At 54.3% G+C, this 22,558-nt stretch overlaps 1 protein-coding gene and 1 non-coding gene across 2 annotated transcripts in view; both read right to left on the bottom strand.

Annotated features, from left to right (window-relative positions):
- Positions 1-7,742: 7,742 nt before the first annotated feature.
- TRNAG-CCC (transfer RNA glycine (anticodon CCC)) lies at positions 7,743-7,815 on the bottom strand. The gene has a single exon. It is a non-coding gene; the product is annotated as a tRNA-Gly (tRNA).
- A 4,947-nt stretch (positions 7,816-12,762) lies between these two features.
- The window catches only part of SSH1 (slingshot protein phosphatase 1), a 56,494-nt gene continuing 46,698 nt past the window's right edge, over positions 12,763-22,558 (bottom strand). The window contains exons 14-15 of the mRNA XM_070475451.1: positions 21,239-21,809; positions 12,763-18,936 (exon numbers count right to left, since the gene is read on the bottom strand). Coding sequence (XP_070331552.1) covers positions 17,734-18,936; positions 21,239-21,809 — 1,774 coding nt within the window. The 3' untranslated portion in view covers positions 12,763-17,733. The remainder of the gene's footprint in view (positions 18,937-21,238; positions 21,810-22,558) is intronic.

Here is a 22,558-nt window from a genome sequence, read left to right as displayed (position 1 = left end):
TTATCACTTTATGGTTTGTTGAGCCCCAAAGAAGGAAGAGTCTGGGATGCACCCTGGGGTCAGAGCCAGAGGGGCCGGATTCAAGACCAAGCCCTGCTGGCCTAGACGGAGCCTCTGCAGAATTAGGAGAAGGTGACCGGAGTGACGGGGGCAGATTGCTGAATGCGTCTGACCTCAATTTCTTCATCTCTGAAGTGGGGATACAGAAGACACAGCTACCTGGCTGGGATGTTGAGGTCAGGATCGTGTGTAGATGGTCAAGCAGGGTTCAAACCCCACTTACTGGACCTCACTGAATTAACTGCACCTGTTCTTCCCCCCTAGTCTTTAACACACCGCGCCCTGTTTCCCCGTGACCTGTGACCAAGCTTGGGTTTTTCCCCATCTCCAAGAAAAAATTCCCTTCCTCCACCCAGCATCGCCTTCAATAACAGCCTTCACTCTTTCACCAACAAGCTTCTCCAGACTTGCAGCCATTTCTTCAATTCCAGTTGGCGGGGCCAGCTGTCACTCTCCTCTTCTGGCTCTCTCTCCCTCCCCCACCCTGAATCATCTCTTTCCAAAGTCATCAGGAACCTGGCTGCACACAGGCCTGGCTGGTCCTGGTTGACAGGCGCCTAGTGATCCTGGCCCTTCGGGCACGGCTCGCCCCGGCCTTGCTGCTGCTCGGGCTACGTCATCTCCCAGGACCCCCTGACCCCCCCCAACCTGCCACCCCACATCCCCCCCACCAGCCCCTTCTACTTTACCCACATCCTCTCCCGGGGTGGGGGCAGGGCGTCTCTTGCCAAACTGCTGCCTGGCCCACATCTCACTGCCGGCCTCCCGGACATCTCCACGTGGCCACTGCACCAGCACCCAGACACGAGCTCATCCTTGTCCCCCACCCCCCACCTGCCTCTGTCCCAGGTCCCCACCTTAGGCGACAGCCCCACCATCCACTAAGCTGCCCGAGCGAGAACCGAGGTGCCATCCTTGGCTCCTGAGCCAGTCACCTCACTCTTATCAGTTCAGCCTCCTGCCAGCCTCCTGAGATCATCCTCTCATCTTCATTCCCATGACCTCACTCAAATCCAGCCCATTCGTCCATTCAGCGGTCTTTTATTGAGCGCCTGCTGTGTTTCCAGCAGCATGAGAGGTGCTGGCCACCGGCATCTCTCACTGGATTCCTGATACCCCATCTTCACTGGTCTCCTCCTCTACCAACATTTTCCACCCAGAACCTTGAGTGATCTGTCCAATATAGCACTGTCCACAGAACTTCCTGCACTGATGAAAATATTGTTTATCTGTACTGTCCAATATGGTGACCAATGTAGGCACTGAGCACCTGAAATGTGGCTAGTGCAGTAAGGAACTGAATTACTAAAAAATACTCATTATTTGGCTGCTCCAGGTCTTAGTTGCGACAGGCAGGATCTTTAGTTTTGGCATTCGAACTCTTGGTTGCAGCATGTGGGATCTAATTCCCTGACCAGGGATGGAACCTGGGTCTCCTGTTTTGGGAGCCAGGAGTCATAGCCACTGGATCACAAGGGAAGTCCCAGCAAACTGAAATTTTTTTTTTCTTTTTTAGGAACTGAATTTTTACTTTAGTGAACCATGTATGTATTAGTCATCTTGGGCTGACTAATACAGTCATAAAAAAATATCACACTGGGAGACTTAAACAAAAGAAGTTTATTGGACTTCCCTGATGGGTCAGTGGTTAAGACTCCACATTTTCAATGCAGGGGGCACGGGTTCAATCCCTGGCCAGGGAAGTTATGATGCTGTACGGTACAGCCAAAAGAAAAAAAAAAAAAGAAAGAAATTTTTTGTCTTAGAGTTCCAAAAGCTGGGGAGTCTAAATTTAAGGTGCCAGCCAATTCAGTTCCTGGTTCAACCTGTTTTCCTGGCTTATAAACAATATCCTCTCATGATAGAAAGCTCTGTGTCTCTTCCTGTTCTTATAAGGGCACCAGCCCTAAACTGTTAGGGGTTCACCCTTGCTATTGTTTAGTCGCTAAGCCATGTCCGACTCTTTTGCAATCACGTGGACTGTAGCCTGCCAGGTCCATCTGTCCGTGGGGTTTCCCAGGCAAGAATACTCGAGTGGGTTGCCATCTCCTTCTCCAGGGGATCTTTCTGACACAGGGATCGAACCCAGGTCTCCTGCATTCTTTACCTTTCTCCTGGATTCTTTACCACTGAGCCACCAGGGAAGCTTCAGGGCCTCATACCCCTATGACCAGATTTACTCTTTTCACCCTCACAGGTCCCATACATGGGTACTTGGCTTCAACACGACTTTGGGGGAGGGGCAGAACTATCCAGTCCATGACAGTGGGGCTGGGGGCAACCATACTGAACAATGGGATTCAGGAGGAAAGCCAATCATGTCCTTCCGGAGTCTGCAACCTCCTCAGCTCCCCAGCGCCCTCAGGATCAAGTCCAGACCCCAGACAATGCTGTACAAGGCCCTGCAGAGTCTGCACCTGGCTCATCACTCGAGCCCAGCGGTCCCCAACCTCAGGGACCTAATGCCTAATGATCTGAGGTGGAAGAGATGTACTAATAATAGAAATAAGGGGCACAATAAATGCAATGCGCTTGAATCATCCCAAAATCATCCCCCCATCCCGGTCTGTGGAAACACTGTCTAACACAAAATCGGTCCCTGGTGCCAAAAAGGTTGGGGCTGCTGCTCTAGCCTCTACTTGCTATCTTGATTGCTCAGAGTCTGCAGAAGCCAGAGCGCTGTCCCCCATCGCTGGGTCTCTACACCAGAACCCCCCTCCGCCCAGAACACATTTCACCTCCAGCTCCCCACCCAACCCCCACTTCTTCACCTCACTCTGATTCCCAAACCGAGGATCCCCCTTAGACTTCTGTGAGGGGCCCTCCTCCACTGTGTGTGGCAGCTGTGAGTGACAGTGACAGGCTGGGCCAGTGACACAATGTCCACATCCGCGGTCCCTCCTCCCAAGGATGTTCCCCGGGGATAAGGCAGAAAGGTGGTCTCAGGGACCCGAGGGTGCTGACCAGAGACGGGAGCAAGGACCCCTTGACCTTTCCTCTGGGAAGCCAGCCCTTGTGGGGTTCAAGCGGATGATCTGAGGAGGAAGTGTTTCAGTGGGATGAGCATGGGGCTTTGAAGTCAGGCCTCAGGGGTGGAGGGTTTCTGGACCCCATTTGTGCAATTCTCATCCACCCACTCAATCCTAAAGGAAATCATCCCTGAATATTCATTGGAAGGACTGATGCTGAAGCTCCAATACTTTGGCCACATAATGCAAAGAACTGACTCATTAGAAAAGACCCTGATGCTGGGAAAGATTGAAGGCAGGAGAAGGGGACAACAGAGGACGAGATGGTTGGATGGCATCACCGATTTAATGGACAAGAGTTTGGGCAAACTCCAGGAGGTGGTGAAGGACAGGGAAGCTTGGTGTGCTGCAGTCCATGGGGTCGCAAAGAGTCGGACAGGACTGAGTGACTGAACATCAACAACATCCATCCACTCATGACCCTCTTTTTTCTGGGGTTGGGGGGGAGTGCATGCCGAGTGGCATGTTGGACCTAGTTCCTCCACCATGGATCAAACTCATGACCTCTGCAGTGGAAGTGCAGAGTCTTAACCACTAGACCAGTAGGAAAGCTCCACAACCTCGTTTTCATATCAATAAAATGGGTAACAACACTTTCTGGGAGGGTCACTGTGAGACCTCAATACGGGGAAAGAGGTTTGCAAGGACCAGGCACTGCTACAATCCTACAGGTAGAGCCTTTCACAAAATGAAGTCTCGTCTTTGAGTTTTAGAGGTGGAAGGCCTAGCTCCAAGCTATGGTTTCAGAGAAAAAGAAACAGAGGGGACCTGAAGTCATTGACAAATCGGTAGCGGTACTGAGAACGCAGGTGCCCAGATGCCCCCGAGGATTAACTGCCCAAACAGCCTGCAGGTCCGACGGAGGGAAGGGACACCCCCAAAGGTGCTCACCTTTTTGTTTTCTTTTTTTTTCCATTTATTTTTATTAGTTGAAGGCTAATTACTTTACATCATTGCAGTGGTTTTTGTCATACATTGAAATGAATTAGCCATGGATTTACATGTATTCCCCATCCTGGTCCCCCCTCCCACTTCCCTCTCCACCCCATCCCTCTGGGTCTTCCCAGTGCACCAGGCCCGAGCACTTGTCTCATGCACCCAACCTGGGCTGGTGATCTGTTTCACCCTAGATAATATACATGTTTCGATGCTATTCTCTTGAAACATCCCAGCCTCGCCTTCTCCCAGAGTTCACAAGTCTGTTCTATACATCTGAGTCTCTTTTTCTGTTTTGCATATAGGGTTATCGTTACCATCTTTCTAAATTCCATATATATGTGTTAGTATACTGTAATGGTCTTTATCTTTCTGGCTTACTTCGCTCTGTATAATGGGTGCTCACATTTTTGAGTGGAGGGTTCTGCCTTCCTCCTTTTCGGACCTTGAAACTAGTGGGTCCTCACGTGGGGAGACCGAAACGGCTCCCGGTGTATCCTGGTGGGCTGCCTGGAGACGGTGCACCTGGACTCCAGGAGTCCCGGAGGCGCGCTGAGAGTGCTCTCTCCTCCAGACTGCACACGACTGACCCAGTGGGTCCGGGAGCGGGGTAGTCCGGGGGAGGAGGCGGGGTGGGCGTCTGCTGGGGGCTGGGCGGCGCTGCACTGGCCGCACCCCGTGGACGGGGCCGCAGGAGGTAATGCCCCGCCCCACCCCGCCCCCAAGGCTGCACAAGACCGCCCCGACGCTCATTTGCTATCCCTGGGAGGCTTCTTGACTCAGGAGTGGCCGATAAGGATGACAGCGTTCCCCCTTTCCATTCTGTGGGAGCTACTAACAAGACCCCACCCCTAGGTGCTGCTGACATGGTGTCCACCACCCCCACCTCTCATCCCAGGCTCGGGGGAGGGGGGCGGCGACCAAACGCCCCAACCCATAACTCAGTGGTCCTCCATTGTCCACTGTCTTCTTTAAACAAACACATCTGGGGCTGCGGCCAAGACCCTTCTTCCCACCACTGTGTGATTGGATCAAGTAATTAACTTCACCTCGCTGAGTCTCAGTTTCCTCATCTGTAACATGAGGACGACAATAATACTGCTTTCATAGCTTTTCCAGGATTTATTGAGACAACGTGTAAGGCCCTCCCTCAACAAGGGCGGCTATTCCTGTTGACGTTCTGCTCCACTCCACCCTCTCCCCATCGACTCAGCCCAGGAGACCCTCTGTCTGTCCACCCAAAGGCCCAGCCCTGCTGGTATTTGGGGTTGTGCAGGGAGAATGGCTAAAGCCAGAGCTGGAACCAGCAAGATAAAGGCTCTGTGACCTTGGACGAGACACTGGCCCTCTCTGGGTTTCAGCTTCTCCATCTATGGAAGACAAGAGCTGCACTATAAAAAGTTGAGACAGCTGTGCCCAGTGCATCTATGCGGTGCCAACTGTGTGCCCCACACTTCACTTGCATCCCAGCAACCCCAGGGGGCTGCCAGCGTCATCAGCAGCCGCACTGTACAGGAGGGGAGGCTCAGAGAGGTGGGTGACGTGTCCACGGTCACACAGCCAGGAGTAGGGGTTCTGGGCTTGAAGCCCCACACTCCTGCCTGAGGAGCTTGGGCCCCTGGGAAAGCAGGGCTGACTCTGGAGGGGCTTCGTCTTGCCCTGCTTCCCAGCACCCCCTGGGGGGTACACCCTGGAGGAGCAGCCGCCACCCTGCCTCCACCACCCTGCCTCCGCCAGGCTCAGCACGAAGCGGGGGCAGAGCTGGTGCTCCGACTCCAGCTCATCGGAAATGAGATGGAAAAACACAGGAGAGTTGGCCTGGGAGGGGAGGGTGCTCAGGAGCCAGTGCTGGCTCTCTGGGGCTGCAGCACAAAGAGCTGAAACAAGATTCCATTCCTTTGAGCGTGTGAGGACCTCCTGTGTGCCTGGCACTGAGTGGGGCCAGAGGGTGGGTGGGAGAGTTAGGAGCCGTCCCCGCCCCCAGAGAGCTCACTTCCATCACACAAGCCCTCCGAAGCATCACTTACTTAGGAAGCTCACTATGTCCCTTCACTCTCACCACCACGGAGCTACGGGTGCTGTTATTACCCCCAAGGAATGTATCTGGAAAATGAAGCCCAGAGAAGGAAAGCGATTTGTCCAAGGTCACACAGCTAGTCTGTGTTGGAGCTTGACATTGGGCCTGAATTGTCTCTCTACAGGGCTGTTTACTGAGCATCTACTATTAATGTGTGTAGTCATGGTAGGCCATCTCCGACTCTCCCCCAGAAGGAAACAAGGTCAGAGAGGTTAGGTAACTGGTCAAGGTCACACAGCCAGGAAGTGGCAGAGGAATGAATCAAACTCAGGCCTAATTCTCCCAAACTTCTCCTGGCCCAAGTGGGGAAAAAACAGTTTCACCATTCACTCATTTAATTGTTTACTCATTCAACAAATGTCTATTGAGCACCTACTCTGTCAGGGACAGGGTGGACCACAATAAACTTGAGCCAGCCTCTGTCCTCAGGGGGTTCATGGTTTCTTTTAACATTTAATTTTATTTATTTTGGCTGCACTGTGGCATGCAGGGTCTTTAGTGGTGGCATGTGGGATCTAGTTCCTGCGTGCGTGCTCAGTCGCTCAGCTGTGTCCAATTCTGCAACCCCATGGACTGTAGCTCGCCAGGTTCCTCTGTCCATGGGATTATCCTGGCAAGAATACTGGAGTGGATTGCCATTTCCTCCTCCAATTCCCTGACCAGGGATCAAACTGGGCCCCCTGCATTGGGAGCATGAAGTCTTAGCCACTGGATGGCCAGGGAAGTTCCAGGTTCCTGGTCTTGAGTGTGCCCATGGGGTGCTGGGACAGACAGCCATTTCTTCTAGAATTGAGGCAGGAGGAGATGCTGCTGGGGACGGCTTCCTGGAGTTGACTCTCGAATTGTCTACCTTCTGGTTGGGCCACCTGGCCCCAAAGTCATTTACCTTCTAAGTCTCATCTGAAAAATAGTGATAACAAAGTCCACCTTGTCCAGTATGGCTCAAGAAATGTCACTGTTATTACTAACATTATGGTCTCAACCGAGCCCCCATGGCAGGGGGCAGAAGAAAGGGGTGTGATGCCACCAATGTCTAGGCCTTGGGGAGAGGCAGTGAGTACCAACACCCTGAGAACGTGGGGACACAGCACAAACCTGTGAAATGAATCCCCAAAGGCCTCAGACCTGGGGTGGCTGCAGGGAGTCTAGGGCCAGGTCTGTGACCTTGGCTGGACCCCTGGGGCCTCCAGCAGAAATGAGGTCAGGGCTGGGGCCTGTGATCAGAGGGATGGAAGGGACCCTGCAAGGTGTTCAGGAAGCAGGAAAGGGTTCGGGTTTGAGAGGCTGGAGCCATCTGGGCTTGGAGCACTAGGGTTGGCATAACTTGGGTTCAGATCCCACTGGGCACCTCTAGGCCTCAGTTTCCCCCTCTAGAAAATGTGTTCTGACACCTGCACGGCAAGATGGAATCAGATCATGCTAACAAATTGTTTTATTTAATAGACACGTGTACAGTGTGTACTATGGGTCAGGTGCTGCTCCATGCACTTTCTGCCCGGGGTATTTTTTTTTTTAAGTATTTCTATTTTATTTATTTGGCTGTGCCAGGTCTTAGTTGTGGCACGCAGGATCTGTGTTGCTACCTGCAGGATCTTCTAGTTTCAGCATGCAAACTCTTACTTGCGGCATGTAGGATCTAGTTCCCTGACCAGGGATCGAACCTGGGCCCCCTGAATTGGGAGTGCAGAGCCTTAGCCACTAGACCACCAGGGAAGTCCCTGCCTGTATATGTTTAATGAGAGGTATGTGCTCCTACACCATGAGGGCAGCTCTTGTCAGTCGGCTACATCATGTGACTGTGTTACGACTGACCGGGTTTTACTTTCGAATCAGGAAAAGCAGTAACAGCCAGGAAAGTGAATTCCATTTCGGGGGCAGACCAGGACCCAGGAGGCTGGCTGTGGGCTGGACCAGGATGAGAATTCGGGACAACCCAGTCCCTGCCAGGGCTGCTCTCCAGGAAGAGAATTGGGAACCCTTCTCTATGGGCAATCTGCCTGTCTTGGAAAGCCAACTTGCATGCGTGCGTGCGTGCGTGCGTGTGTCTGCACGTGGATGTGAGTCTGTGCATGCATGTGTGTCGGGGTGGGGGTGGGGGGGACGTCCCAGCCCTCACCCATCCGCAGCCTCGCTGCCAGCCGCCAGCCCCAGCCGTCTGTTGTGGCAGATGTTTGTCTGTGCCATGGCAACGCCAGAACAGGATGTACCTCTGGATTGCAGCAGGGACAAGCCCACGCTGTCGCCCACACTGTTCCCCTCCCCAAAGGCCTGTTGCAAAGAAGAACCGCTTGAGTCCAGGTTGGGGACAAATGGTGTTTGTGTCGGGAGGGAGGCAGAGATGGCATCCTCCATGGGGTCAGTGGTGGGGAGGGGAGGGGGAAGGAGGAGGAAGACACACGTGTGCACAGCCCAGCCGAGGCCCTCCTCTGGGAGCTCGCGGCGGCTTCCCTCTGCCCATCAGAGGATGCTAAGCAAACAGCGTGGGAAGAGGAGCTGCCATGAACAGGGCTGGTCTGCGGGCAGCCGTCGCTGTCTTTCCCACGAGTACAGCGGCTCCTCAAGGAAGGAGGGCTTTGTGCCAGGACATGTGCTCAGTACTTCGTCTAGCAAATAATATCTACGTTCACAGGTCTCTGCTGTGTGCTGATGACACGGTGCACATCTTTGTGGCAGCGCTATGAGGTCATCCCTGTTCTTCAAATGAGGAAAAGGGGGCACGGAGAGGTGAAAGCCAGTGCTCTGGGTCACAGACTGGGTGAATTAGGGGGCAAGACCTCGGGCTGTCTTGCTCCAAAGCCCTTGATTAAGTGTGGTGACGCTGCCAGGATCGGCCACGTCCTCTGCGGGGCCCAGTGGGAAATGAAAGGGCCTGGCCCTCGTTAAAGAATTAAAGACGGCTACGGCAGAGCATCAGACCAGTTGCGGGACCCTTGTAAGTGCAGGGTTCTATGCAGCTGCCCAGGAAGCCAGGCCCCAAGGGCTCGGACGGCGGACACAAGTGGCTTGGAGAAGCATAGAGACCAGGAGAGTGAGCCCCAGCCTGGCCCCTCCGAGCTGCAGTGATCTGAGTGTGATCTCTGCTCCAGGCGGCCCATGTTACCCCGCCAGAGGGGAGAAAGTACCACCTACCCCGCCCAGATGCTATGCTGAATTCCCTAGAACCAGAAGCCTGGGAAATTGGAGGACAAATCTTAGCTCAATGCCAAAGTTCCTCTGTCCTTGGGGATTCTCCAGGCAAGAATACTGGAGTGGGTTGCCATGCCCTCCTCCAGGGGATCTTCCCAACCCAGGAATCAAACCCAGGTCTCACACTGTAGGCAGATTCTTTACCATGTGAGCCACCAAGGAAGCCCATGAATACTAGAGAGGGTAGCCTATTCCTTCTCCAGGGGATCTTCCTGACCCAAGAATTGAACCAGGGTCTGCTGCATTGCAGGTGGATTCTTTACCAGCTGAGCCACAGGGGAAGCCCAGTGCATAGCAAGCACTCAGTCAGTTTCAAATGAGCATAAATGAATGAGATATGCTGTGAAAATGAGTGCCAAGTGTCATTCACCATGGCTGGGAAGGGCATGGCAACCCGCTCCAGTATTCTTGCCTGGAGAATCCCCATGGACAGAGAAGCCTGGCAGGCTACGGTTGCAAAGAGTCTGCCCATGGGATTGCAAAGAGTCGGACACAACTGAAGCAATTGAGCATGCACGTGCTATGTACAAAGCCAACAAAGGGCTGTCTCTTTTGGAGAGAAGATGGTGAGGTAGAAAGTGTATGAATTTGGAGTCAGGCACCCTGAGCTTCTGTCCCTTCCTGGCTGTGTGGCCCTAATCCAGGTGACCTAACCTCTCTGGAGCTTTCACCTCTTCATTTGTAAAACAGTCATTTCTACCGTGAGGATTATCTCAGTAACAGACATGAAACACCAGCATCCAGATGCTGGGTGCAGCTGACTTCCTTCTCCCCTCCCGCCAGCACCAACAGTAACAGCCACTGACTCAGCAAGTGGTGTGCCAGCAGAGAAGAGGTTTGCATACATTATCAGTTAATTCTCAAATTATTGGCCCCACGAGGTCCGTAGCACTGTCCTTCACCCGTCGTGAGATCCAATTTCAAAACCAGAGGGAGCTCCGCACCTCCAACAGCCTGTGGGAGAGTCTGTCTCTTAGCATCCAATTTCCAAGCATCCTTTTCTGTGCTAGGGCTTCTGCTGACACTTCACTTGTAGAAAACAGTTAACAACAGCAAAGAGGAATTTGGGGCTGACACCAGATCCTTTGCCAGAATACTTCAGGGTGTGTGAGCAGCTTCCCTCTAAAGGTCAAATACAGTGAATTCGATCTGGGGGCGGGAAACACACCTTGTACCGCCCGCCAAGGTAGCCTTTGAAGTGGGTCAGATTTCCCGGGGCTGGAGGCTTCATTTCTGACTCGATGTTTTCCTGCTGGTACCTACAGGGAGATCAGATGTTGCTTCAAGCTTGCTGCTTTCTACTTCTGCGGTGGGGGGACAGCTCTGGGAGGGTTTCAGGTGGAGGAGCAGTAGTACCTCCTGGCTTCACCGCCTTTAGAGGTTACTTTGGCCAAATGACTTACACCCTGCAGGCCTGATTCTTCAACTGAAAACTGAGGGTAACATCAAAGGGCCTTTGGAGGGTTCCACAGGGCTCATTAAAGTGCTGGGTATGCGGAAGTCTTAGGAATATAGTTCTGCTCCCTCATGTGAGGGTGTAGGGGTAGGCGGATGGCCTGTCCTGGGCAGGGCTGACCCGGTGCACCGCTGCCAGACACCTTTGGAAGGGGCTTCCCTACCATGCAGTGAATCCTTCTGAAACGCTGGGAACTCCTCCATGCTCTGCTTCCTGGAGCTTCTTGAGGTCTAGCCAGGAAGGGCTTCCACAGGCATGCGGCTGCTCCCCTGCCTGCCCACGGTCCCTGGAGGCAAGACCGGGCCCCACTCAACCTCAGGCTTGCTACTCTGAGGACAAGATCAGCTTGTCAGTTACAGGAAGGTTCTCCGGGGATCTGAGTGAAGAGAGTATCGGGTGATCTGGGAACACCCACATTCTGGAAGGGCCATGTGGAAGGGTGGGTGTTGTCTGCAGAAAACATGTGTGGAATGTGATTGTAACTGGCGGAGGGAAAACCTACTCAACTGCACCGCATTCCTATTTCAATGGTTTTCTAGACGTGGCCATCACAATTCCCAGGGAATCCACGGGAATCGCAAGGAGTGCTGGACCCCCTCCTCCAGCTCGGATTCACCTTGGGAGCCTGAAGAGAATGTGTCAGTGATCTCCAGCTTTGCCTAGGAGTGTCCTGAACCATGACCCTCAGTGGTTCAGTTCCAAAAACCTTGTATATAGAAAGGGCTACATTACAGCTTGATGGGACCAGTCAGCAGAGTCACTCCCCCCCCTTCTGCTTTAAATTTCTACTGAGTTAGCAATTCCTAGCCATAATGTGGGCTTCCCAGGTGGCTCAGTAAAATGAATCTGCCTGCAGGAGAGGTGAGCACAATCCCTAGGTCAGGAAGATGCCCGGGAGGAGAAAATGGCAACACGCTCCAGTATTCTTGCCTGGAGAATCGCACAGACAAGAGTCTTGCGGGCTACAGTCCACGGGGTCGCAGAGTCAGACAACTGAGCCGCTGAGCACAGCAAGCATGATTTGGCTTCAAGAGCAGATTTTCCTGGAAGGACTCAATGTGTTAATTGGCAAATGAGAGTATTTTACAACATCTCTTTATTATCTTTTTTTTGCTGATGGCATGTAGGACTTTAGTTACCTGACTAGGGATCCAGTGTCCCCTGCATTGAAAGGTGGATTCTTAACCACTGGCTTGCCAGTGAAGTTCCCATTGACAGTTATAATTCTTATTAGGTGAAAAACTTGCATCCTGGTTTCTCTACCCATCTCCTATGAGTACAGGTGAGAGGCGGAGTAAGTCTACATGAGTTAAATGGAGTGTGTACTACTTCTGGACCCACAGGCTCTGGAATCTCGTGGTCCCGTCAAGGCACTAGTGGCGGATGATTGACACTCACCCATGCGACTCGCCCATGGGATCGTCAGGTACGGCATCCAAAGGCAGCGAAGAGGAAATGTGAGCTGCATTTGCCCTGCTGGATGCACGAACTCCAGGAAGGCAGGGTTTTCTGTTGGAAGCGGCCTGGCTTGGCTCAGACACCACGGGGGACAGCCACCAAAAGCTCTGATCTGCAGTGGACTGTGACCTGAGCTCAGCGTAAGCCTCTGCTGTGTCTGGTAACTGGGGTCCCCTGGGGTTCCCATCGTGGCCGTTAGCCACGATGAGCACCCCCTCCCCACCCCCTCTTCTGTGTGAGCAGTTAAGGTGGTGAATTTCTCCAGCACACCCCTCAGGTTCAAGTCCCACCCAAGGTGGGGGCAGGCAGGACAGGTTTTTTGGTATACAAGTGACCACCTTGTATACCAAAAGTGGGCCTGCTCTTTCTTGCTGGCAAGAACAGGAAGGAAAAAGATAATTTCTGCAGCAGCTGACCTTTCTCCCCCTGGTTCTTTCTCTGGTCCCACTTGTCCAGGTGCTTAGTGTAGGGCCAGCACACAGCTGTGTCTCGCCTCTCCTGGCCAGGGCTGGAGGGGCTGCTACTTTATTTTTTTTTTTTGCACAAGTTCAGAGGTCATCGAGCATTTATAAAGAAAAAGTTTATTTTCCTCACAAGAAGCACACAGACTATATACAGTACACACCAACAGAAGTAAAAAAAAAAAAAAAGTGCATTATGCATCTTCTACTGCAAATTCACAGTACAAAAGATACTGCCTTTTAAATATATAATATAAAAAAACAAGAAGAAAAACAATATATAATAAAAAAAATCATTGATATCATAACGCAACACAATGGCACCCACTGGCAGCCTCTGAAAACCAAAGGGCAGGCTGTCTTGGGGGGAGGGGCGCTCCTGACTGGGGAGGGCGCTCTGTACCTGCACGTTGTTGCAAAGAGCTCAGGACACCAAAAGAGAGGAAAGTGGGGGGGGGGGGGGGTGGTCAAGGTGGTAATAAAAACTCTACTGAACAGAATAGCTGTGATGTGGAGAGGGTATAAGGGGAGGGGCAGGGCTGTGGTCCAGAGGGTGCCCGAGCTGGTCGGCCTACCAATCCTGTCTTATCTTTGCTTACTATATGGGCCCACGGCTGAAACAGCGCCTGCCTCGCCCATAGGGACCACCAGCCAGCACCGCTTCTAGCGATGCCCCTGGCCTGGCTGTGGGCAGGTGCGGGAGGCCGCCCAGCAGATCAGCCCAACTATGGGGCAGGCAAACTCCAGCCCCAGCGCCAACCACCGAGGACAAGGCAAAGTATCCAATCACAGAAGGCGAAAGCGGAACGGCTGCCCATAAATACACAGTATTTGTAAACTATTATTAAGGCACTCGATTGTAAAACAATGATTACAGTGTCGAGGAGGAGGGAGGGAGTGGCCATCTCCCTGCATGGCGCGGCTGACAGAGAACAGTGGAGGACGGGGGTCTGGCTCTAAAGGGTCCCGCAAGGGTTGCAGGGGTCTACTACAGGACAAAAAAACAAGGCGGTCACATCCAGATCCACTGCACGGTGTTGCTCCAGACCATTAAAGGTGACCCGCTCCACAGCTTGGGTGACGAGGCATGTGTGTGGATGATGGGGAAGGGGAATGCACTTGATACTCTTGTTCAAGTGACAGATGTATAGACACAGATATATGTATCTATGCAGAACGATCTCACACAGGTATTCATCTGCAGAAAGAAAGTGAAGTCACTCAGTCGTGTCCAACTCTTTGCGACCCCATGGACTGTAGCCCACCACATGCCTCCAGCCATGGGATTTTCCAGGCAATACTGGAGTAGGTTGCCATTTCTTTCTCCAGAGCAGATGATAAAAAGACCAAATAGCTGAACACTGGGATCTGTAAGTACCTTCGTCTGGCCAAGATGCTGGGGGTAGGACAAGAACATGCAAACCTGCATCGTGCTGTCCAGATGTCCTAAATCTCCCTGCTGGAAGGGAAGGGGTTCTCTCGCTGCTCGCGTGGGTCCAGGGAAGCCCTGCTGGCTGGGAAGCCAGAGCAGCATTTCTGGGCGACAGACAGCATGCTGATCTTCAGACACCTTGGGTGAGATTCTGCACGTGACCTCAACGCGATGCCAGCACTTCCTCTCACTAAGGAGCAGAGGCCCCTGGGATGGGGCCTGAGTGCAGGGCTGACATACAGGGTTGTCCTGATGTTAACTCTATGGCTGTTCTGGCTCCATCCTAGGTATCCATCCTCTGGGCTTATCCAGGAGGGAAAAGGCTTAGAAAGGGCTGGAATGCTTTCTTAGCTGGAGAGGGTGGGATGGGTGGAGCAGAAGGGGGCTGGACAGAGCAGTCTCCTGGCCGATGGAACGGCCACCCCCACCCAGCAGAGAGCTGTTTGGCAGCCTGGAGGCTGGCATGAGCACCTGCACTGAGACCAGGGAGGAGGGGAGACCACGGGCCAGAACCCTGTTCTCAAGGCATTCACATGGTGACGCGCGCCGCCGCGGGCCAGAACCCTCTTCTCAAGGCATCCACACAGTGACGCGCGCCGCCGCGGGCCAGAACCCTCTTCTCAAGGCGTTCCTGCGGTGATGCGTGTCGCCACGGGACAAAGACGGACATCGGCAAGGCCACGTGCCCACCAGAGGGCAGCACGGCTTCCCCTCTCTGTGACTAGCTCCCGGCTTCGACTCAACAAAACTCAACTGAGAAGACCCCATGTGTCAATGCAAGAGGTAGACCTAGACAAGCTGGGTCTCCTGCTGGCATGCCATTCGAATGAGCAGGAAAGTGGGGGGTGGTGGAGGGGGAAGAGGAAACGCAGCTGGATTTATGGGCTACCAAGCTGATTCAGAAACCTTCGCTCTTGCCTAGTTCAACAAAGGCATTCCATGAAGACAGCTGGTCACCAAAATCCATGACTTTCACAGCATAAACCTCTGCCACCCATATTCGGAATTTCCCCCATACGCTAAGTGTAGACAAAGCATTGGTAAAGAAGAGGCATAGCTTATGGTAAAAACTTTCTTTTCAGAGACTATTAATGCATCTGTCTTTGTCGAGATGCCCCCAAACCTTGTAGGACACTCTGGTCTTATAAAATATAAAACAGCAATCCACCATAGGTTTCCACGCCACTGATCTGGGTCTTGGAGAAGAATCTTCACCCTCTTCTTCAGACTAGAATGTTACCCATCAAGAAGGCTTTGCTTTGTTCTGATGGTGGGGACCTGGGCCCCAGTTTCAATGTTAACAGACTAACTTCTGACAATGAATGGATAACTCTGCCAAAAGCCAGAGACCCTCTCATCTTTATAATCCTCCTCATATCCTTTAACTGGATAAGAAATACTATGGCTTTCAAAATGAAGGTCTTCAAAAATATATCATACCCGGGCATGGTTTTTAAAAAAATAAAAACCAACATAAGCCTGTCATCATCAAATCTATAGGATTTTTTTGACACAAAAATTGACCCACCACATAAAATGCAACTTGGCAAAACACTGAACCTGACGTTTTTTTTTTTGAGACCATGCTCTTGTGTTGGCTGAGAGAAAGGGGGAAACCCAAGTGGGTTTTCTGGAATAAGTGGATCATCTAAGGTGATTCCAACTGACAGCAGTGGGAAAACAAATTCCTATAAGGTAAAATAACATATACTTAAAAAGAAAAAAAAAAATTCAGGGAGAAAAAGTTTCCAGAGAGAGGGTTTTTTTGCAAAAGCTCTACCCACGAGTTAAAACATGGACTGGCCTTGTTTCTGAAGACTCTGCGTGGGGTGCTCCGAGAGGCCCAGTTTGGACCAAAGTAAGATGGAGACTCATTTACCCACTTCTGGAATTTGGCTGGCCCTTGAAGGATGTCTAGTTTCACTGAAATAATCCGGTGGGCCTGAGGGCAAGCTGCAACCGTGGGAAAGTTTCAGCCAGTAGGGGCCTGTCCCACCCCCAGGAGAAAAACATTGGGGATGGGCTGGCAAGGACTGGGTCGGGAGGAGGGCAGGGTTTGGCCTGAGGTGACAAAAGAGGTGGGAGGCCTTCTAACTCCCGGGATTTTCTTCCCCAAGGGCCTGGGGCAAGCCTTGGGTTTTCAAGTAAAACCAGGGTCAGCAAAGGTTTTCTATAAAGGGCCTGATTGTAAACTACCTTCGGTTTTGTAGGCTACATGGTCTCTGTTGCCTGTTTGGTAATTTTTGGCTAACCCCTTGAAAATATGATAAAAATAAAAACTAAAACCCATCTTAGCTCATGGGGCCACACACCCCAGCCATGGTTGGCTGACCCCTGCATTAAATCTAACCAACCTCTTCTCTCTCCAAAATGTTTTAACATCCTGTCTTGCCCGCTGACATCAGAGGAGTCCCTCCACTCCAAATCCTCGGAGGGGCTACCCCCAGAGCCGGGCGGGACCTCAAGCCTTCCCGGCCCGCTGGGAAGAGCCGTGGAGAAGCAGGAAGCAGCGTTCTCACCGCAGGAAAGGGCGACTTGTAAACATCTGAGCAGCTTCCCACCAGTCCTGCTCATCGGAGAAGCTGCTGCCGAGCTGTCCCTTGAGTGACTGAGTGTCTCTCATGCTGACATCTCCTTTTCCTCCCCAGACTTGAGTGCGTGTGACCTAATGAACCTGAGTGCCGGAGCTCCCGGTGGGGTGACCCATGTCTCCAAACCCCTCCCCAGCCCCGCCAGACGCTCGAGCGCCTTCGAAACCCTCGTAGGACCGTGTGGGCTTCTGCAGCAGGTGAGACTCAACGATAACTTTGTGGGTCCTTCTCCCCAGATGGGGGCGACAATGAGGACCACACACACACACACATTGGCCCCTGCTTCCTCCAGGGCTGGCCAGACCCACATCACTTAGCTGTGACAACACGCCAGCACCAGGAAGTCAAAGCTCAGAGGACCTCCATGCGCCCCGGAGTCGGTTCAATGACAGCAGCTGTGCCTTCCTGTCGCTTTAAGTAGCGGTGTTTGGTGTGGGCAACTTTAAAAGTCTTGACGCTTTTTTTTTTTGGGGGGGGGGGGTGGGAAATGGGTCCTGACAGCAAAAGTTCTCTTTCAGAAAAAAAACCTTTTCTGACACAGCATTTTCCCTGGAACAAGCCTTGGTTGTTACTGGATTTTTTAAAAATAAAAAAAGCGCACAGCAGGATCAGAGGTAGGAATTCTAGTGCCATCCACGGGTTTCCCCACTAGGGCCTGCATGAGCAAAGATGAGCCCCTGTGGTGCTGATGCCGACACCACGGCTATTCGTTCGCAGGTTGTGCATGGAAGGGTTTTTGATGCATGTGCATCTCCATATAAACGCTCTTCTTAAAACATGTCTTCTTGGAAACACTTGCTTTGGGGTCAGTCTACTGGCCGACAGCTGCTGGTTATCCCAGGCCACAAACACCCAGGCTCACCCCTCTCTTCTTGTGCTGTATGTTCGGCAATTTTGTTGCTTTTTCTCCCCTCTGCAAAGAGAAGGGGAGGAAAAGCGTGGATAACGTCAATCGCTTAAGGGACATCCAGACGGCAGGGGTGGACCAGAAATCCACAGGGAGGCTAAGGGAGGGATCGCACAAGTCCAAACGCAGCCAGAGGTGGGTCAGCTTTTGCCCGGCCACGAAGGGCTTTTCAAGTCTTCCAGGGCAGATTTCCCTGATGGTTTCGAGGTTGTGGCCGGACTCCTGGTGGCTGCCAGGGGCTCGTGCAAGAGGGAAGACTCGCTCAACCTGGTGTCCTGGGAGTCGGCTGCGGTGGACACGTCGGCCTCGCTAGACAGGTCCTCAGTCGAAAGGTTGAGGCTGCCGAGCTTGGCCAGGGAGTGGGAGCGCTTGAGCGGGGACGAGACGGTGAGGCCCGCCAGCCGGAGCCGGGTCTCGATCTCCTGCGTGCGCTGCTTCACTAGCCCCGGCTTCCCGCGGACGCTGTGGATGCTGTCGCTGCTCGAGCTCCGCGTCAGGTTGGAGCTCATGGAGGATGAGGTGGGGGTGTAGCAGATGGTCTTCAGGAAGTCTTTGGAGAAGTGGCTGGCGTGGTCCGGGCGGCAGAGGAAGGGCGGGGGGCTCTTCAGCAGGGCTCCCTCTAGCAGAGGGGGGCCGGCCTCAGGTTTCTCGGGGCCCGGGGCTTGGCCGGGCAGAGGCGAGTCCGGGTTCTCCTCAGGGATGGCAGCCGGGCTGTCCCGGCAGGGGGCCCCCAGCTCAGCCGGTGTGCCCTTCAGCCTCTCCAGCTCTTTGGTGTGCTTGCGGACCAGGCCCGCCCTCTGCAGCTGGATGATGGACTCCTGGTGCTGCATCAAGTAGCTGCTGCTCGTGGGCTTCTCGGCCTCTTTGCTGAACAGGAGCCGCAGGTCCTTGGCCGGCTTCGGATCTCTCTTGGGTGGCGAGTCTTCGTTCACTGCTTCCGAGCCAGGAGGGTTCTTATCACAGTGAGAATTCTTCACGAGGAGGGACTTTGGTAGGGCTTTGTGAATCTCTCTGGAAGGTTCCGGAAGGCTGGCTGGGGGCTCCGGGGCAGCCCCGGCCCCTGGACCACTGGAGTCTGGCCTCCTCGAGCCTGTTGGTGGTAGGAAGGAGGCGGTTTCGGTTGGGACAGAGGCCAGTTTCTCCAAAGCTCGGGACCTGCTGGCCACGGGGGAAGACGTAAGGTGGGGTAGGAAGGTGGGCTGGGTGCAGATGGCAGGAGCACCGGGATTCTTGCATCGCTCCCCGAAGGCCTCGGGGTTCCCGCCGGCTGCAGGGTACATGCAGTCGGTGCAGGATTTGTAGGAAGGCTTCACTTTGTTAAGGATCCCGAAGATCGCGTCATGCTAAAAGAGACAAGAATGTGGTGAGGACGCAGTACAAGCCGAAGACCGAAAAATACAGGAGGGTGGTGGGCAGTGCTCTCCCTTTAGCCAGTGTAGGGACAGACAGCTCTCAGAACCAGAACCTGCTTGACTGTCACGTATGCAGGTTTGGAGACAAGTCAGAGACACTGAACTTCGTGGCATCTATGAGCCCACGATCCTGGACAAATCCTTTGGCTACATGGCCAGGAGTGGGACCTCCAAGGGCCTCCCTTCTCAAACCCCGCCTCCGCCACCTGCACCCAATGACCCTTTCCAGCGCCCTGATCTCACCTGGAAACCAGGGTGGCTTTGCCCTCAGAGAATCACTGTCGTTGTTGAGTCACCCAGTCATGTCCTGACTCTTCTGTGACCCTACCAGGCTCCTCTGTCCATGAGATTTCCCAAGCAGGCACACTGGAGTGGGCTGCCATTTCCTTCTCCAGGGGGTCTTCCCGAACCAGGGATCGAACCTGTGTCTCCTGCCCTGGCAGGTGGATTCTTTACCACTGAGCCACCAGGGAAGCCCTCAGAGCATCGTGGGGATTAGTGAAACTGCGTTTCTGGCACAGTGACCGGGTCTCCCCTTCAGAAAGGGTCTGGGGTCTGCAGCCTGATGATGGACCCTGCACGTCTGACACAACAGAGCGCGGCTCCGAGAAACCATCACCCGACTGTGTTCTCCGCAGAGAGGTGGCGAAGGGCAAAGACCGCTTGGGTGCCCACAGCCTCGACCAGGGAACCAGCCGGAGGTGGGTTTCAAACACCAACGGTGTCTTTAAGACTATGTAAGATGGTGCTGGGGGATTGCTATCAATTTTCCCAAGGTGGCAGTGGTACTGTGGTCCCGATGTATATGGAAGCATTTGTGATGGGAATGGCAGACCAGGGGTTTGATTTGTTTCCACCTGATGTGAAGAGCCAACTCGTTGGAAAAGACCCTGAGGCTGGGAAAGATTGAAGGCAGGAGAAGGGGGCGACAGAGGACAAGATGGGGTTGGATGGCATCACTGACTCAATGGACATGAGTCTGAGCAACCTCCAGGAGGTGGTGAAGAACAGGGAAGCCTGGCGTGCTGCAGTCCATGGGGTCGCAAAGAGCCGGACACCACTGAGCAACTGAACAATGACAATTCGGGGTGTGGGAAAGTGTATGGGGGTGAGATGAAATGAAGAACAGCCACATACTGGTAAAGATCAAAGCTGGGTAACAAGTTATAGGTCTTACATTTTACGTAAGAAAAAAAGATTTAGAAGCCTCGCCTAACACAGCAACAGGGCAATGGGGTCAAGGGAGCAGTGTTTAGACATTCCTCGGGGGCCTCTGGTCCTCCACTGTCTACCACCCCCAAGGGCCTGCAGAACCTCTCAGAAATCCACCCAGGGGCTGCCACAGACAGCCGTGAAGTGGGGGAGGGCGGCCCCCGGGCAGAACCAAAATGGCAGGCGTGTGTGCAACGCCCGTGCCCCTCACACCCACCTCAAAGTCATGGCAGGCGTGCGTGCGTGCCACGCCCGCGCCCCTCACACCCACCTCAAAGTCATGGCAGGCGTGCGTGCGTGCCACGCCCGCACCCCTCACACCCACCTCAAAGTCACGGCAGGCGTGTGTGCGTGCCACGCCCGTGCCCCTCACACCCACCTCAAAGTCATGGCAGGCGTGTGTGCGTGCCACGACTGCGCCCCTCACACCCACCTCAAAGTCATGGCAGGTGTGCGTGTGAGCCACGCCCGCGCCCCTCACACCCACCTCAAAGTCATGGCAGGTGTGCGTGCGTGCCACGCCCCTCACACCCACCTCAAAGTCATGGCAGGCGTGCGTGCGTGCCACACCCGCGCCCTTCACACCCACCTCAAAGTCACGGCAGGCGTGCGTGCGTGCCACGCCCGCGCCCTTCACACCCACCTCAAAGTCACAGCAGGCGTGCGTGCGTGCCACGCCCGCGCCCCTCACACCCACCTCAAAGTCACGGCAGGCGTGTGTGCGTGCCACGCCCGCGCCCCTCACACCCACCTCAAAGTCACGGCAGGCGTGCGTGCGTGCCACGCCTGTGCCCTTCACACCCACCTCAAAGTCATGGCAGGCGTGCGTGCGTGCCACGCCCGTGCCCCTCACACCCACCTCAAAGTCATGGAAGGCGTGCGTGTGAGCCACACCCGCGCCCCTCACACCCACCTCAAAGTCATGGCAGGCGTGCATGTGACCCACGACTGCACCCCTCACACCCACCTCAAAGTCATGGCAGGCATGCGTGTGACCCATGCCCGCGCCCCTCACACCCACCTCAAAGTCATCCGGGCAGCTCCGCTTGCTGTTGTTGTTGTTTAGGTTTTCCCGGTTGAGCAGGTTATCGAGCTGGGCTGCGGGCCGCCCCCACTTCCCTGCTCCCAGGGCCTCCTCCCTTTCCATCTCCTCCGCCTGCGGCGAGGAGCCACCCTGGGCCTGGGGGCCCCCAGGCTCTGGTTTCTTCCTCACTTCCCTCTCGCAGAGTCCGGGGCCTTCTGGGGGTGGTCTGGCTGGCTGGGACGCCTCTGCCAGCTGAGTGGCTTCCTCCAGCAGAGCGTCCCTCTCCAGATCCTCCAGGTGGACAGGGCTGCCTGTCTCGTCGGCGGCGGCCCGCAGCAGAGGGTCTGACAGTCGCCGGAAGCAGCAGGGCAGAGTGGGGCCACCAAGCGCCCCGCTGCCCGGGAACCCAGGCGGGGGGCCAGTGGCGTCCAAGCAGGGTGGCTGGGCTTCTCGGGTGCTGTCCAGGGTCTCTGGCTGGAAGTCCCCAGGCCCCGCAGGGTCGTCCCCAGGCTGCTGGAAGCAGCTGTCGTCGGCCTGCTGGCGCCACAGCTTGTTGTGCCGCTGCTTGCTGGGGGAAGAAGGGCAGAGGAAGGTGAGCCTAGGCCAGTGCCCAGAGGGTGCTGGGAAGAAGCTGGTGGGGCAGCGGGGGCAGCCCAAGGCTTGGGTGGACACCAGGGGCTCACCTGGGTGAAGCCTCTCTGGGATCATTTACCCCCGAGACATTCAAGGATGATGGAAAAGGCCCTGGGACCCTAAGTCATCATGGCTCCCACAGGAGTGATCTGTGGATGGTCACATAAACAGCTCTGTCATGTGATGAGGATGCTGCAGACACAGGGGTCTGGACCTGAAATCCTATCACGGCCCCAGTGTCCCAGCCCACTCTGGCAGACCTGGTCACACCACTTACGCTCCAGTCTCTATTCCCCGCCCTCTGTCAAATAAGAAACTGAATCTTTTCCTACTTCCTTTGTAGGGAAATAATGCAGATGAAAGCAGAGAGTTGGTAAATATTTACACACATTCACGTGACCACGTAAACACGTGGCTTGCTGTGATCTTCAGTAGCACTGTGATCGTTCATGGCCATCTGCTCTGTGTGTGCGCGCCAGGCCAGGCCAGGCCAGGCCGGGAGGGCCCTCAGATGGGGCTGGGATTCAAGGTCAAAATGCTGTGCTGCAGTGAACCTGGCCTGGAGACCCCTGGCTGGGCTGCAAACCGCTGATGGCACACGTGACTGAAGGGCTGAAGGAGCGGATGTGTCCATCCCCGCCCCTCAGCTCTGCCTGCACATCTGTCCAGCTGCTCTCCGGCTGA

This window comes from Odocoileus virginianus, chromosome 12 (assembly GCF_023699985.2).
Source record: "Odocoileus virginianus isolate 20LAN1187 ecotype Illinois chromosome 12, Ovbor_1.2, whole genome shotgun sequence".
NCBI classification, from domain to species: Eukaryota; Metazoa; Chordata; class Mammalia; order Artiodactyla; family Cervidae; genus Odocoileus; species Odocoileus virginianus.
The sequence above is the reverse complement of the archived record's forward strand: the minus strand, read 5'-3'. Positions and strand labels throughout refer to the sequence as shown.